This window comes from Neodiprion lecontei, chromosome 1, assembly GCF_021901455.1.
Source record: "Neodiprion lecontei isolate iyNeoLeco1 chromosome 1, iyNeoLeco1.1, whole genome shotgun sequence".
NCBI lineage: Eukaryota > Metazoa > Arthropoda > Insecta > Hymenoptera > Diprionidae > Neodiprion > Neodiprion lecontei.
Genome location: NC_060260.1, coordinates 17,833,990 through 17,852,784, shown reverse-complemented (window position 1 = coordinate 17,852,784; position 18,795 = coordinate 17,833,990). Strand labels below are relative to the sequence as shown.

General features: G+C 36.9%; 1 protein-coding gene across 2 annotated transcripts in view; it reads left to right on the top strand.

Moving 5' to 3' along the window:
• The window catches only part of LOC124295602 (arylsulfatase J), an 846,464-nt gene that overhangs the window by 152,578 nt on the left and 675,091 nt on the right, over positions 1-18,795 (top strand). For both annotated transcript variants that reach the window (XM_046746206.1, XM_046746146.1), the window contains exon 2: positions 8,685-8,858. In XM_046746206.1, the coding sequence (XP_046602162.1) occupies positions 8,685-8,858 (174 nt within the window). The remainder of the gene's footprint in view (positions 1-8,684; positions 8,859-18,795) is intronic.

The window sequence follows — 18,795 nt, the reverse complement described above, 5'->3', positions numbered from 1 at the left end:
TCGAAGGCTATCCAGTCGATCGTTTGCCGACTTGGTAAATTGTTACTGAATGTCAATTTCTCATACTGGATATAATTTATGGTAAATTTATCGTATCATCTACCGAACTATCGATACGTTGTTTTATACCGATCGCAGTAAAGTCCTCTCGTTCTAATTGACAGAATAATAATTTTCGTAGCGTCATTTGCAACTTGGGTAAGATCACGTCGCCCAGTGACGTGTAGTTTTAAGTCAAATCTTGCATTATATCGTCTCTCTCGACCTACGTCTATTTTTCTCTGTTAGCTACCGTCTCTCGTGTTAAAGCTACCGTTTACTGCTATTCTACCGATATTTTTGTGAACAACGATTATTTATTTTATTAACTACCGCTATCGATACCATCTTATTTGCCTGTTTCACTTATGTAACCTTCTCGACAATATATGATCGATTGACTTATTCATTTCCCTTTTAACTGGAGTTTATTCTTTATTTGGTTATTTTCTTTAATTCTGGAATTACTGCTAGCTGCCTTGAACTCCGCCACTCTACCGGGATGTACGCGATCGTACCTGTGCCTAGCCAGCCATACAACGGGTTCTCTATTTATCCCTTTTGTACGGTCTTGTGTTAATTTTATTGATTTATGTTATTCTTTGAGAATCGACGCTAACGCGTCTGGCGCCCAACGTAATTATTTTGTTGTAGTTTAATATTGCGGATAAGTAGAGAATCGCGCCAAAGTGTCAACGGTAAGTCCTCATCCGAAAGTAACAAAATTTAGCGTTACAAATTGGCGCTCAACGAGGGGCAGAAAAGACTTAGCGTTACAGAGTAAACATGATATTCATACGCCAACATCAACCTAAATGTTGACATTTCGTACTGTCGTCTTTTCTTTGTTGTCATGCGTCATTATTGTTTCTTATCCATAGTGGTGACGTGCATTTAGATTACGAACCTTACTTCAATAATAACACTTGATTTTTCGACGCTATACTAAACATATGCCAGATTGGCTGAGGGCCACGGCCTAATCCGTTAACAAAGCTCCTCCCATTCTCGGTGTTTCAATTGACTCTGTCCAGATTGGCTAAGGGGTACAGCCTGATCCATCGACTGAGCTCCTCCCATTCTGGACGTTTCAAGTGACGTCCTATACAGGGTGTCCCTAAATTGCCTTCCACGGACTAGCCAGCATGATACCTCGTTAAAATCTAACCGAGAATTTCTTTTCCCGAAGCTCGTCCGACGCATAGTTTTTGAATTATAAGCGATAGCGCTAGGCCAATCAGAGTGCACCATTTCATCTAGATTTGCCGCCACGGAAATTGCTGTTTTGTTCGTCTGGGTAAATTATTATTATTCGTTTACGAATTAAATATCGGCACCTCCCCTCTCTCTCTGTTGTACCCCTTCTCGGGCGCTGACCTCGGTATTGTTGCTGCAGAACACGCTGCCGGCCGCACATCCATGGGCGCACACTTGTGTGTGTAAACAAAAGCGCATCCTCAAGAATAAGGGGTACAGCAGCGAGAGAGGGGAGGTGCCGATATTCAATTCGTAAACGAATAATAATAATTCACCCAGACGAACAAAACAGCAATTTCCGTGGCGGCAAATCTAGATGAAATGGTGCACTCTGATTGGCCTAGCGCTATCGCTTATAATTCAAAAACTATGAGTCGGACGAGCTTCCGGAAAAGAAATTCTCAGTTGGATTTTAACGAGGTATCATACTGGCTAGTCCGTGGGAGGCAATTTAGGGACACCCTGTATAATCACATTTATGTAAAATATTGTCTATTTCGATTCTAAAAATCTGAAAAAATATATGAATAATGTTATTCTTGGATATGAAGGTCACAACTCAAAACACTTTTTTATAGTGTTAACGTTTCGGCCCTGATGGGGGCCCTCCTCAAAACAATTTATTTAAACATCTGTCACGAACAAAAATAAAATAATGTACAACTAGGTTTTAACAAAATTAACATAGTGGTATAGATAATATGCAAGGATGTTTAAGCAAGTATAAAAGAGAGGAATTACCTAGTATGGGATGACACTTCCAATTACATCGAATGCGTGTTGGTAATTAATGAATAAATAGAAACAATAAAAACAATAAAAACAAAAACTGAAACACACTGCGTTCGCGACACGTAGTTCCCAAGAATTCATATTTGTTGTTAATTTTGATAAAATAAAATAAAACACACAGCCGTTATAGGTTGAATCCAGAGCACATTTGCACCAGTGGAACGTCCAGTGTGTAGTGGGGGGAGGTCGATATCGATAGTTATCAGAGCAAACGCAGAGTAAACGGGTTAAAAGGAAACCAAAATTTTGTTAAGGAGGTAAAATCGAGAGCAAGCTCAGTCGGTAATGGATAATTACAATGGTCGTATCACAGAGGTGTAAATATTACTCAGATGTTCTATGTCTTGTTTTCGGTTGACAGAATTGGGATGTGCAACAATATTGCACATTTCTAACAGTAGCCTATTGTAATACAACGGTTCAACGTCAATAATGCTGGCTTGAGAATAATTAAAGGAGTGGTCGAAATCGATGGCATGTCTCGTCAGTGCAGTATAATTATCCTCGTGTTCATGGATATTGCGTTTATGCTCGGTTATCCTGGTGTGTAGTTGCCTACTAGTTTGGCCTATGTAGGACATGTTGCATTGGTTGCAAGGTATTTTTTAAACTACACCAGAGCGCATACCCGGGGGTACGGGGTCCTTACCCGAATCAAACATCGAGGATAGATCATGTGCACATTTGCCAACAAATTGAATTTTGTACTTAGAGAATGTTCTGTTGAGTGACTCTAAACAACCCCGCGACGTATGGGATGGAAATATAGTTTTTTTTAATTGGTTTGTGCAGTAGTTGCATCGATATTATTGTTAGGGCTGGTCGATGACAAGATGGAATCGTATTTGAACTGTATATGTTTGTTGAGCAAGCGAGGTGGATAGTCGTTTTTACTTAGTACCTGCTGAATCAAGGACAAATTTTTTTTGTGAAATTTCATACTTGAGAGTCGGATCGCTCTGTCAACTAAGCAATTAATCGTTCCAATTTTGTAAGATCTGGGATGATGAGAATGGTAATTTAAATACCTTTGTGACCAAGTAGCCTTATGAAACCAATCAGTTTTGATGAACTGGTTATCATTGATGATCAGGACATCTAAAAAGCTAATTCGGCGATTAGACTCTAATTCAGAGGTAAATTGTAGTCTCGAATGGAAACTGTTGAAGACAGATAGCATTTCTGCAACTTTATTCGAAGGGACAGCTGTAATTATGTCATCTACATATCTGAAATAGAATGAAGGCTTGAAGTCCAGTTTGTTGAGACAATATTGTTCAAGATCATCCAAAACCAAAACCAAAACCAAATCCGTGGATGATCTTGAACAATATTGTCTCAACAAACTGGACTTCAAGCCTTCATTCTATTTCAGATATGTAGATGACATAATTACAGCTGTCCCTTCGGATAAAGTTGCAGAAATGCTATCTGTCTTCAACAGTTTCCATTCGAGACTACAATTTACCTCTGAATTAGAGTCTAATCGCCGAATTAGCTTTTTAGATGTCCTGATCATCAATGATAACCAGTTCATCAAAACTGATTGGTTTCATAAGGCTACTTGGTCACAAAGGTATTTAAATTACCATTCTCATCATCCCAGATCTTACAAAATTGGAACGATTAATTGCTTAGTTGACAGAGCGATCCGACTCTCAAGTATGAAATTTCACAAAAAAAATTTGTCCTTGATTCAGCAGGTACTAAGTAAAAACGACTATCCACCTCGCTTGCTCAACAAACATATACAGTTCAAATACGATTCCATCTTGTCATCGACCAGCCCTAACAATAATATCGATGCAACTACTGCACAAACCAATTAAAAAAAACTATATTTCCATCCCATACGTCGCGGGGTTGTTTAGAGTCACTCAACAGAACATTCTCTAAGTACAAAATTCAATTTGTTGGCAAATGTGCACATGATCTATCCTCGATGTTTGATTCGGGTAAGGACCCCGTACCCCCGGGTATGCGCTCTGGTGTAGTTTAAAAAATACCTTGCAACCAATGCAACATGTCCTACATAGGCCAAACTAGTAGGCAACTACACACCAGGATAACCGAGCATAAACGCAATATCCATGAACACGAGGATAATTATACTGCACTGACGAGACATGCCATCGATTTCGACCACTCCTTTAATTATTCTCAAGCCAGCATTATTGACGTTGAACCGTTGTATTACAATAGGCTACTGTTAGAAATGTGCAATATTGTTGCACATCCCAATTCTGTCAACCGAAAACAAGACATAGAACATCTGAGTAATATTTACACCTCTGTGATACGACCATTGTAATTATCCATTACCGACTGAGCTTGCTCTCGATTTTACCTCCTTAACAAAATTTTGGTTTCCTTTTAACCCGTTTACTCTGCGTTTGCTCTGATAACTATCGATATCGACCTCCCCCCACTACACACTGGACGTTCCACTGGTGCAAATGTGCTCTGGATTCAACCTATAACGGCTGTGTGTTTTATTTTATTTTATCAAAATTAACAACAAATATGAATTCTTGGGAACTACGTGTCGCGAACGCAGTGTGTTTCGGTTTTTGTTTTTATTGTTTTTATTGTTTCTATTTATTCATTAATTACCAACACGCATTCGATGTAATTGGAAGTGTCATCCCATACTAGGTAATTCCTCTCTTTTATACTTGCTTAAACATCCTTGCATATTATCTATACCACTATGTTAATTTTGTTAAAACCTAGTTGTACATTATTTTATTTTTGTTCGTGACAGATGTTTAAATAAATTGTTTTGAGGAGGGCCCCCATCAGGGCCGAAACGTTAACACTATAAAAAAGTGTTTTGAGTTGTGACCTTCATATCCAAGAATAACATTAATCAACAAATCATCAAGGTCAAGTTAAATCGTCTTTATCATATTAACTGAAAAAATATATATTGCGTATGAGAACACGAAAGAAAAGTTCCAAGGTTTTGGATTATACCGAAAAAAAATATTGGCCGGGGTAACTACCCCCGAACGCTTCTTATCTTGCGCATATGTACAAAATCGTTAAATTCGAATCTAAAAATCTGAAAAAATATACAATGCGTATAAACACGAAGGAAATAAGACGTATTTTTGGACTTTCTCGAAAATAAATATTGGACGAAACTACCTCTGAAATGTTTCGAATTGTCAACGTTTTTTTATCTTCTCACTGTATCATCAAAGGCTCAAAAATGAATCATCGGCAGCGAAGACAATGTCGGGAAGAAAGACAGTGTCCCCAGACAGAAAAGCTGCTGATACCGGATTAGACGCAATATTGTATTATGCTGCGATGAATTAGTTTCGAAATGATAGTCTACACTAGAACCTTAAACTGTAAGAAAATGAAAATGATAAATCTGAATTTTTAAAGCTTCTAAAGTAGCATATCACTTCAAGAGTAACTTATCGCAGCATGACACAATATTGCGTCTTATTCATCATTAGCAGCTTCATTATCAATGCAACCATTTATACATAAGATAACATATTTGCATCCAAAGTGGGGAAATATTCACTTTATATCGGTTGTTTCGATAAAGTAGCTCATTTTTTCAGTTTTATTTGTGAGCTCTGTACAGTCAGTGATACGTCAAAGTGAGCAGTTCATTTTCAGAAAAAATCCAATATTTTATATGAGTTTATATGTAGAAATCATAAATTTCTCATCCAGAAAACAGTTAAAGATTTTGTAAGTTTTTGAAGTTTTCGACAAGATATTCTTGTATAGAAATAAGTTGGTTAAAGAGACGAATTGTTCATTGTTATAAATTGAAAATCAACTTCCTCTCGTATTATTATTATATTTTTCTGTTTTGTGTCTTGTGAATTATTTTTGATGCCTGTAACAAGTAAATTAGAATTTTTCTCGGTTAATTATAAATTAAAATTTAAAAATTGTGGGATATAAATTCATGGTCAGTGGTCATTGTTCTGATGCAATGTGAAGAACTAATTACTAAATTCATTGCATTATAAATATTGAATAACAATATCAAAATTCTAACACGTGAAACTCTGTCGCCTGTTTCAACTTCCTTATGTACCAATATTTAGGAATAAAAGGGATATTATTCGAGTTATCACAACACATTTTTTCAGCAATACTCAAGATGAAAGTAAATCCCATAAATGTCGTCAAACTTTTGCTTGGCGTATCTCAGTCGCTATATGCAAAAGAGACTCCGATAAATCGAAGGGAAATTGAATTAAAAAAGAACATCGAAGATATTTTATTGGCCGCGATGATTGAATTTAATGGCATGGAAAGGACGATTGAAGAATCCTTAGATTTTCAAGAACCATACAAAGATACTAATGCCCAAATAATAGAAGAATGCATTATGCATACTTCACCTATCAAGCCTGTGCCACCTAAAAATGAGTGTACGAAAGACGAAGAAGATCTATCGTATGATTATTAATCAAGAGCTGTAGATTTCTGGAGAAGCGGCCAGAAAAGAAATTTACGAACTAACACTGTAAGAAAAACTTTTAGAAGAGTAAAATCTATAAATCAACTACGACGATGAGCTCATTCGTTAAATAAAGGTGGCACAAAAAAAATCGCTAGAATTTGTAACATTACGTTGAATATTTTTAAAGCAACTGTCGACGTCACAACTGTCGGTTTCATTGTGCGTGATAATGATTTACGCAAATGGGCCTTACAAGTCCAGAAAGAGATTGGCTATGAAGATTTCGGATTTACAGCTTCAAAAAATTAATTGAATGGATTTAAATACCCACACAGATTAGTATCCAGGAAAATCAATAAATTTATCACTAGGAAAACTTCCGAAGATGTTGAGTGATTAAAAGTGAAAGCAGATGAATTTTTGGCTCCTCTTAAACACGATATAGCAAATTTGGAATTCAAAATGTGTACCATTCCGATCAAAGCGGATTCCAGCTGGAGATGCATTCACGAACAACCTTGGCTGTCGAAGGAGAAAAGTGATTACAGTACGTAAGGGTATTTCCGTCGAATATTTTTTTTTCGATGAAATCCAGAAATACGTAAATTTTTTTTTGTGTACATACGCAATATACATTTTTTCAAATTTTGAGATTTCAATTGGACCATTTTTTGCTTAAGCGCAAGATGAACAGCGTTCAAGGGTAGTTACCCCTCCAATATTTTTTTCGAAAAATTCCAAATACATATGCAAAATTCGAAATCAATCGATCCAATAGTTTGAAAGAAAAAAAAACGTGCGCCCGACTTGAAACAAGTCATTTTCAGAAAAACGCATTCAAAGTTTACTATACATTTAGCACAGACAATGAGACGGCTGAACTTACGGTGGATAACGACTAATTTGAGTAGCCTCACCTTACGAAGTTTTTCTGGAAACGACAGTTTTAGCCCCACTCTGATGTTTTGATTGACAATTTTTCAGGAAAATTGAACCTTAATTTCCAGACAGCTGTGATTCGGATAAAAATTTCGTCCTTACTTAGTTCTAGTTCAGACGATAACTATATTCATATAGATTTAAAAAAATGTTGTATTCCAGACGAGTAGAATTGCCACCATTCGTGTACTCGATTGGACGAGTGTCTCAAGCCACGACCTGCATAACAGCGCATAACTTGTATAGATTTTAATCAAGTATGTCATAAAATTTTGTGTTGCTAGTTGAAACATATCTTAATATGCGTTAAGAACCCCGGCACTGTACGTTTCATAGTTTTCACAAAACTAGTTCCCAAATATTATTTAAAAAACAAGCTTCCAGACGATAATACCCCCTTAATATTTGACTTTCAGTTAGTTACTTTACATGGACCCAAGTGCCTTTTTGTATTTTATTCTTATTTTATTTTTATTCAGTTGGTACGACTTTTGGAATTGTTATCCGTAAAGCCTGAGAACTTGGATAATTGCTTGATTTTTTTTTTTTTTATACCTTACCAATCGTTATTTTCTTCATTAAATATTGTGAAACAACATTTGTTTCGTTGTTTTACACTTATTTAATAATTCCAACCATGCACAGGGGACCAGATGAGTAAAATCACAACTTCGTCAGCCGGTATCTGAAATCGTTTCTTCGGAGATTTCAAGTCTGTTCGATGGCCACGGTCAATACCCTGGTCTGGTATAGAAAATCTATGATAGTCGATATAATTTATACTCATCAGATTTGGGATCCGGATTCCTAATTCTGAGGAGTGAAACGGCTCTGGCAGTTCCACTTTCCTAGCCCATGTCGGCCGACACGGCGCAGCTTCGACGGTGCATCGTCCGTGTCTGCCAGAATGCAGCTTGGGTGATTTGTCTGCCCAAACATGAGAAAATTGTAGCAGTAACAAGTAACCCTTGCCCCACTCTGTAAAATGCTTCAAGTGGCTAATTTAGGTGATTTCGATTGGCAAACTTGATTTCTGCCTACCTCCGAAGAAGAATGCCTTTGATTTTTCACTAACCAACCTATTTCAAAACAAAGAACACTCACAATAATGTATTTTCACATTTCCGACAAATCCGCAAACATTACCATGTTTAATATAAAGTTAAAGTGTATTACTACTTTCAAAAGTGAAATAAGACAAATATGTTTTTCTCAGGGCTGGAATGACGTTAGTTTTCATGGGTCTGGACAAATTCCCACGCCAAACATTGACGCTTTGGCTTATACAGGCCTCATATTGAACAAGTATTACGTTTCCGCTATCTGCACTCCTTCTAGAAGTGCCCTTATGACTGGTAACCATCCGATCCACACGGGAATGCAACACACGGTAAGATTTATAAACTAGGTCCCTTCATTCGAACCTCAAATGCTGACGATAATAAGTATATCTATTACAAGCTAGTATTCAACAAAAATGTTTACTTAAGATGTATTGGAAAAAATGCACGATATTATCGTGATTGAGAACTGTTAAAAATTTAATTCAAAGAGGTGATATCTCACTGTATATAGGTTTTATGTGTAACGTTGCGTAGCAAAGAATGGTAAAATCACAGAATATTGATAACGTGATTTTAAGTATGCATCTACATGGATAAAAAAGTCTGAGAGTACATTATTATTCACTTAAACTTTTTTATATAATTGTGTATTATTGGACCAATGTGCGTATCACTTTGTACATATTTGTATAGCTCGGAACAAAATTGAAAACAAAAAAAAAAACGTATTCATATGATGATACTATTACTGAGATTGACGTTCATAACCGTGTAGAAATTCTACAGATTCCATTCAGTTGAATGATGGTCAGGGATGAAATGATGCTCAATTTGCAATCAATTATGTTTTTCAAAATCGACGTTTCGGCAGGCTCCGCCTACCATCTTCGGGTTTTTTTTAATGTAGAATAAATCACAAATTTTTACATGAGAATTTTCAGTGTTTGTGAATTTACTAATTTACATAAATGCCACGATTTATTGTTTAACCTTATTATTCGAACTGCTGTGAAAAATTGTACTGTTCAAAACTTACATATATCTCTCCATTATATTAACGTCCATGATATATCATACAAACAACAGGAATTAACAGGAACTTGGACTATTGATAAACGCAAATCATTGATTCCGCAACGTTTCGACCATTTTATTTGGCCTTCTTCAGGCGTCTATAAACATACATATAAATACAAAATATTTTAAACACAACGCATAATACATATAACAAGATTATACAATTAATAGCAAATAAATTTACCTCAATTTATAAGCGTAAACAATATAAATCTTCTTATACAACTTCATTAGCTCCTCATAAATAATTAACAAAATTCAAAAATTTATTAATTAAAAAGAACGCAGCTAACAGAACCGACTTGTACATGTAAATAAACTGTCGACCGCAGTCAACCTCAAAATATACATAAATGAGGAAACAGTAAGCGAATGAAGCGCCCTTGTTTCCCACATTCACCGCCGCGGGAATTCAAAACAATACTCTAAAACATTTCTACAATATCTGAGTCAAAACAAAAATTAAATACATTAAAATAGTCTAAACATTCAAAAATAAAGTAAAACTAACGTGCGTCACCAAGATAATCGTTATAAACCGATAAAATCTCGTTGTACATTGCACTCAGATTCTGGGTGTCAGTACGCTTGTTTACCGTGTCATTAAGTTTAATCCAAACCATTTCACTAACCGATCTTTTTAACCAGTTATTCTCTAAATCTAAGATCTTCGCTTTGTCAAAATCAAACCCATGACCCGAGTCGAAGTAATGTGCGGCCAGCGCTGTTTTGTTCTCATCCAAGATTTTAACATTCCTACAACTATTCCTATGTTGGTAAATCCTATTTTTTAAATACTGTTTGGTTTGACCCACATAACAAAGTCCACAAGAGCACGGGATCTTGTACACTACACCTGCTCTTTGATCCTGCTGCACTGGATCCTTTAACTTAGTGTATAATGATTTTATTTTATACACGTTATAATAAGCCAGCTTTACATTAGTACCTGTAAAACAACTATTAATTTTATGTGACAAGCCCGGAACAAAAGGAAACCGGCAGTACTTGATGAAATTCGTAGGACGAACTCCACCAACCCCACCATTTGCTTTATTCTCTTTAAACTTAATGATAGCTGCACGAACAAACGATCTTGGATAACTGTTATTAGTTAACAATATCTCAATTTTTTGATAATTGTCCTCATGATACTCCTCGCTGCTAAGTCTAAACATTCTATCCAGTAAACCATGAATCATTCCCACTTTCTGTGACATTGGGTGGTTGGAACAGAAATTCAAAATTCTTCCTGAACTAGTTGGTTTGGTGTACCAATTAGTCTTCAAATGGTTGTTGGATCTTTCAACCATGATATCTAGGAATGGAATACAACCATTCTGTTCCACTTCCATGGTGAACTGGATATTCTCTTCAAAGCTATTAAACAACTCCAAGACTCTGTTTAATTCCGTCTCAGGGACTGCAGCGATAGTATCATCTACGTACAATTTAATAAACGCAATGTTAAACGGGAGGACCGTAATTATCTGTTGTAACACATAATTCATAACAATATTGGCCAACACCGGACTAGCTGGATTGCCCATACTACAACCTTCAACCTGTCTGTACAACACCCCATTATACGTAAAATAACTGGTTTCAAAACAAAACTCTATAAGTTTAATAAGCAAATATTTAGGAACTTTAACTAAATGTTTGATGTTGTCCCAAGATTCATTAATGACCTTCAATACTAAATCCTTACGGATATTTGTAAACAACGAGACTACGTCAAGTGATATCAATCTATAATCACTATGTAATTCAACGTCTCTAATAAAATCAACGAATTGAAAAGAATTTAATAAATTAAAACTAAAAGTATCCACAACCGGTGTCAAAATTTCATGTACAACTCGCGACAACTTATAGCTAGGAGATTGTATGCAACTCACTACCGGACGTAACTTGCAAGTTGGTTTGTGCGTCTTACGTAGTCCATATATCCGTGGTGCTCGAGTATAGCTCGACCGAAGGTTCTTCTCTTCAGCTTCGTCAATCACACCCGAAGATGCTAGCTCCGCCACCAGGTTATTGGCTCTTTTTTGGTACGTGAGAGTTGGATCTCTATGAAGAGGTAGGTAAGTTGTCCTGTCACTAATTAGTGCGCTCATCTCTCTCTCGTACTCTTCTCGGAACATGATGACAGTTGAGTTCCCCTTGTCTGATCTTGATACCACTAAATCTTCATTTTCTCTCAAAAACTTTTTTGTAACGATTAAATCTTTATTTAACATTAGACGGTCTTCAGAACGTGATTGTCCCTTACAAAAATTGGATAAAATGTTGATACTTTTAGATCTCAGATTTTCTTTCACTGCGGATAAGTCAGCCGCATTACAATTGTCTAACTTCACTGCACTGATGCAATACTCTAGATCTTTAATAACTTCAGGAACTATAGTGATCTTATTTTGGATCTGTAGCCCAAAGTTTGGCTCCAGGCTTAGCGTTCTGTAAACTTGTTTGGGGAGTTCTCTATTAGTGTTCCTAAATATTTGCTTATTAAACTTATAGAGTTTTGTTTTGAAACCAGTTATTTTACGTATAATGGGGTGTTGTACAGACAGGTTGAAGGTTGTAGTATGGGCAATCCAGCTAGTCCGGTGTTGGCCAATATTGTTATGAATTATGTGTTACAACAGATAATTACGGTCCTCCCATTTAACATTGCGTTTATTAAATTGTACGTAGATGATACTATCGCTGCAGTCCCTGAGACGGAATTAAACAGAGTCTTGGAGTTGTTTAATAGCTTTGAAGAGAATATCCAGTTCACCATGGAAGTGGAACAGAATGGTTGTATTCCATTCCTAGATATCATGGTTGAAAGATCCAACAACCATTTGAAGACTAATTGGTACACCAAACCAACTAGTTCAGGAAGAATTTTGAATTTCTGTTCCAACCACCCAATGTCACAGAAAGTGGGAATGATTCATGGTTTACTGGATAGAATGTTTAGACTTAGCAGCGAGGAGTATCATGAGGACAATTATCAAAAAATTGAGATATTGTTAACTAATAACAGTTATCCAAGATCGTTTGTTCGTGCAGCTATCATTAAGTTTAAAGAGAATAAAGCAAATGGTGGGGTTGGTGGAGTTCGTCCTACGAATTTCATCAAGTACTGCCGGTTTCCTTTTGTTCCGGGCTTGTCACATAAAATTAATAGTTGTTTTACAGGTACTAATGTAAAGCTGGCTTATTATAACGTGTATAAAATAAAATCATTATACACTAAGTTAAAGGATCCAGTGCAGCAGGATCAAAGAGCAGGTGTAGTGTACAAGATCCCGTGCTCTTGTGGACTTTGTTATGTGGGTCAAACCAAACAGTATTTAAAAAATAGGATTTACCAACATAGGAATAGTTGTAGGAATGTTAAAATCTTGGATGAGAACAAAACAGCGCTGGCCGCACATTACTTCGACTCGGGTCATGGGTTTGATTTTGACAAAGCGAAGATCTTAGATTTAGAGAATAACTGGTTAAAAAGATCGGTTAGTGAAATGGTTTGGATTAAACTTAATGACACGGTAAACAAGCGTACTGACACCCAGAATCTGAGTGCAATGTACAACGAGATTTTATCGGTTTATAACGATTATCTTGGTGACGCACGTTAGTTTTACTTTATTTTTGAATGTTTAGACTATTTTAATGTATTTAATTTTTGTTTTGACTCAGATATTGTAGAAATGTTTTAGAGTATTGTTTTGAATTCCCGCGGCGGTGAATGTGGGAAACAAGGGCGCTTCATTCGCTTACTGTTTCCTCATTTATGTATATTTTGAGGTTGACTGCGGTCGACAGTTTATTTACATGTACAAGTCGGTTCTGTTAGCTGCGTTCTTTTTAATTAATAAATTTTTGAATTTTGTTAATTATTTATGAGGAGCTAATGAAGTTGTATAAGAAGATTTATATTGTTTACGCTTATAAATTGAGGTAAATTTATTTGCTATTAATTGTATAATCTTGTTATATGTATTATGCGTTGTGTTTAAAATATTTTGTATTTATATGTATGTTTATAGACGCCTGAAGAAGGCCAAATAAAATGGTCGAAACGTTGCGGAATCAATGATTTGCGTTTATCAATAGTCCAAGTTCCTGTTAATTCCTGTTGTTTGTATCTTACATATATCGACATTCCTAAACGTTTACGATGTTTGTTACATAATGTTCGAGAAGGATGTGTCTACTCGCCTGCCTGTACTAACAGGACTGTGATCTTAATGTTTATTCAAACAAATACATTTGAAAGTCATACAATTGTTCACATGCTTGTTGGTATGTAGGCCTAATTGTTTACATAACAGTCAGTACAGTTTCTATTGATAATTTATATGATGTCCGAATGAAGGTCCCTACGGTTTTGAATGTCAGTTTTTTTTTTTCACTGTGTTGTTTTCAGAAATGTGAACCATTTTCTTTCATAAGCTTTATATGCCAGTTAGTAGTATAACAAGGCCGGTTATGGGTAAAAACACCTTTTTACCGACCAAGTCGGCTATCCGCGCATCCCAGACGCAAGCCCTTAAAGGTGACCACCACTCTCGTAAGATAAAACGTGCTTTGCCGTACCGACTTGAGGTCAAAAACGTGCAACCTTACCGACAGTTGTATCGGTCGACGGTAAAGATCGCACTGCTTTACCGGCAATTCTTATCGGTCGAAGGTAAGAATCGTGCTGTTTTACCGACAATCTTACCGACCGCGGTCAAAGTCTCTATGTAGTGCTCGCCTGCCAACGGAAGAGGGCGCAGCAGGGGCGTGAACTTTTTACCGACGTGGATGTCGGTTACCGTCCCGCATTCTTTTCCCCCGATAGGACTGCTGATGTGTAACATCAACCACTTTGAATTCCTTTCCCACGGTAGGACTGCTGATGTGTAACATCAGCCGCCCCACATTCTTTTCCCACGATATCAACCACGCGATATTCCAAATTATTGGTTCTGAGAATTGTTTTTTACCAACGTGGATGTCGATACGTTATCATCAACGTGACATTCTTTTTGGCTTGTAACTGTAATGTGAACTCTACGATAAATTTTGAACGGGTTCAGTCAAGACCAGAGTGCAAGGTCGACCGATAGCTGCGGTAGTATACATTCAGAGCCAAGGATCTGCGATGTTGGGTTACTATCGCTCTTAGAATGCAAAACACAGCGCGCGCACACACAACATGCGTACAGCTGCCCTATAAAAAGGACGCTCATCACTGCAAACGATCATTCAGTCTCAACTTGTCACGTATACGTGAGGAAAAGGCTCAATATGGAATCCACGAAGTGTTTGAGATTAATCGATATTATGGAATCGGCGTACAAAGTCTTGAGAAAATCATCAACAGCAGAGATTCAGATATGGATGAAATTAGAAATTCAAAATATTCGGCTTCTGAACAAAATTTTGCGAAAGGCTTCATCGATTGGAGAAAAGATGAGAATTATCACAATGATCGGACTCTTGAAAGCGATTGCGGAAAAATTCAAACGGCTTCAGAAAACGGGTGGAGGTACGCGGAAAGAAAGAAGAAGCGATCGAGTTCACTGGGAAGATTTGGAATCAGCTTTCGAGGGGAGAATTGGAACTGGATTCATCGTCGATTTGAAACATGAAGATGTGGAGAGATTTCTAGAAGACACAAAGGTACTAGCTGTGACAAGCTACAAAACGCTCTGAAGAAAGACAGGAGCTTGAAAGCCAACGTTATACTGGCTTGTAAATTTAAAGTTAGAAAAGATGATCATACGGTGGAAGAGATCAAATTTTTTAATACGAGAAATGAAATCATCCTCCACACAACGGATATTAACGAATAATGGTTCATCGAAAACGCGACAGAGCGTTTGTTGAAAAAGGTGGAAGATTTCCAGGAAAAGGATTCAGGCTGGTCGCTGACTGAAATAATCAATTTGACTGTGAATATCAACAAGTACGTGCAACAACAAGGCGGTGTGTTCACATACACCCCGTTACCCAACCATATCAGTGATAAGAAGGCTAGCGTCAACATTCGCAACAGCGACTACGGTCGGTCACCGCAGCCCTCTTTCCAGCCAACAAAAATCCCAGCGTAATTACTTCATAACCACATTTCGGCTCAGTGCTACAATACGACGGGTTGCATTTTCCAATGTCTTTAGACCAGATTCCAAAACTTGAGAAACTTAACAAACTTTCAATCAACATTTATGGTATAGATTGTATTAAAAAACAAAAGCGCAGTGAAATTGTACACATTTATTTAAGCCGAAACAAGTCTGATAAACCAGTAATCCATCTTTCAGTAATAGAGACTGAAAACGATGATGACGGTGACGATGATGGTATCGAAAATATTGAAAATCATGTAACACATCATTTGACATAGATTCGAAATTTGTCGAGATTAACAAGTTCCCAAATTCCGAAAGGCTCACATCAGACGGTTGTGCGATAGGTGTCTATCACACTTTCAATCTGAAAAGTGTTTGTTTAAGCATAATGTAGATTGTATGAATTTGAACAAAATCAAAGTTATCTTACCAGCAGAAGAGGACAAGATTCTGAAATTTAAAAATTTCAAACATAAAGAATCCGGTCCGTTCTGCGTTTAGGCAGATCTAGAATGGTTACTGCAGCCCGCTCTTAAAAGTTTCGGGGAAAATAGAACAATTTATCAGAAGTATCTTCCGTATAGTATAGCTTACTATTGTTACGTGGGGGTGAGAGTGTGCTGAGCGGTGGTAGTTAATGATTAATTGAATAATCAAAGATGCTTCCACGTAACGACAACGAATAAAAATCAAAACTAAGAAAGAGCTACCTTTCGACAAGCCGGTGATTTGTAGGATCGTGTTGCTATAGTCCTGTACAGGTCTGTGAGGTTGGGTCAAATGATCGGGGCTAATTTATAATAATAAAAATGGAAAAAGGTCGTCGTTCAAAATAAATGGTTTGAAGTGATTGACCTGGTAAAATATAAAGTGTATTCTGTTTTATTTGGTGATTGAAATGTCTGATAACTATGAATGACGATAGTGACTTAGAAGCCGAAAGTAACAATTTATAAAGTGTTTGAATTTATATAACAATCCACGCCGACGGACGAATTCATATTCAAATGCAGAGAAGCAAGAGAACCACTAAATTTGACCGTTTGCAGGTTTTTAGCAAATCGTGTGATATTCTATTCCAAATGATATTATTGTTTGATAACAAGAGCATCTATCCTGAACGATGTTTATAACTAGCTAGTCGTGATTATTGTATCTCTCTTTTTAGATTAATGCGTTTGATCTAATGGGGGATAGTGAAGCTATCCGCCGAATCTAGTTTTACTTTTGAATGGGTATTACAATAGTGAATTTTGATTAAGAAAGCGAAAACAAGGATTTGTTCAATGTCGAAGATTAGCACTCGGACTGACTTATCTTTAGATGTGTAGTTCGAGCGGAATTGAGAGCCGTCGGATCGTGTCGGTCTGCGTCAGTGGTATTTCTGGAGCAGGGCCTCACCTCGAGATCTCATGGGTTTATGGATGATATTGAAACGATGAACCCGGTCCCTCAGTCTCGATTGATTTCGATGGGTTGTTAATCAAAATGTTACTTTCCACAATAAATGTCCAAATGTCTCACTCGCGGTTTTGATATAAGATGGTTTATACTATTATTATTTAGATGATTATTTTATGCAAGTAATAGAGTTATTGATTATTAAAATAAATGCTCAATATTACCAGATCCGGATTGAATCTGGGCGGAACTTGGTTTAATTTGAGAAAACGGAATGTGATAAAAATGTCTATTCTCGAAATAATTAGATTAAGTAAAGAACAGTAAAGATGGCAACGTAAAAGATAGTGAGTCTTTTCAAATCACAGGATTATATGAATGCTCGAATTTGATGGATCAGCAAGAGACTTTAGGCCGGTCACAACTAAGATTTTCCGAACGCTACTATCACTCAAGAAGAGCTAATACGGGTTGATGTCCACGCACCTCGCGACTTAACAGACGAAAGACGCAGCTTTTTGGGCCTGAGGGTTCGAGGAGCTGCAGTTGTAATAAGTTACAACGGTAATTAGCCAATGAGGTGCAAGGGCGACCTGGTGCCCGAATCCACATGTTCAGCGTTACATCACGTTCTTCGACGGTCTTCCGACGATTCTCAATCTCGTCAGTGACATATTAAAAATACAAACAAGAGATATTCACATACCACGTTCGCACATTCATCCATACATCTTAATAAGTAATCTATTTTAATTTAGTTCACAATGGATGAATAGTTTATGCTAAATATCAATGATAATTTTGCCTTAAAAAGAGGAGTATTAGTAGGCTGAGCTCCGCTGTTACTAGCTCAGCAGTCTTCTATCTCAGTTCTTGGTACCAGTTATAAGAAACAATTTTGAACCTTTTACTAGGGATAATTGTTTGTCTCCACGTGACTTTTGCCAGGAGGAGTGGAACTCGCCGTTATTAGAATATGAGATTTTGATGAAATGATATCTGTGCATTGAACAAATCACATAAATAAAATGAAATGGAATTTAGAAAAAGGTACGTCAAGGTGGTACGTCGGGGCGTAACACTATCCGCATTGTGCCTTTGACGATTCGCTTTCAAAATTTGAAATTAATCGCGCAGAGACTTGCATTCAATGGTTTGTGAATGAGTTGGAGGAATTGGCACATTCGTTGGAAGCTTATTCCAAAACTGTTGTAGTGATGGAACCGCTCAATTTCAATCAAATCAACGAATTTCATTCAACAACAGTGTGTCACATTTGTGGAAAACCGTTTACACTCACAGACGTGAAACATCGTGACCACTGCCATCTCACAGGAAAGTACCGTGGTGCTGCTCACCGCAGCTGTAATTTAAATTACCAAAATTCGCACACTATCCCAGTGATATTCCACAATCTGTCGGGTTGAGATTCGCATTGTCTTATCAAAGCGTTAACTACACCGTTTGAGGGCACAACTGAGCTTCTACCCGTAAACAGAGAAAATTACATTTCTTTTACAAAATATGTCAAGGGGACAGATATAAAGTTTAGATTCATAGATTCGTACCGTTTCATGCCCGGTAGTCTTGAGAAATTAGTAACGTATCTCGGTGATGATCAAAAACCAATCATACGAGAATTTTATCGTAGCTCAGATAAATTTTAGTT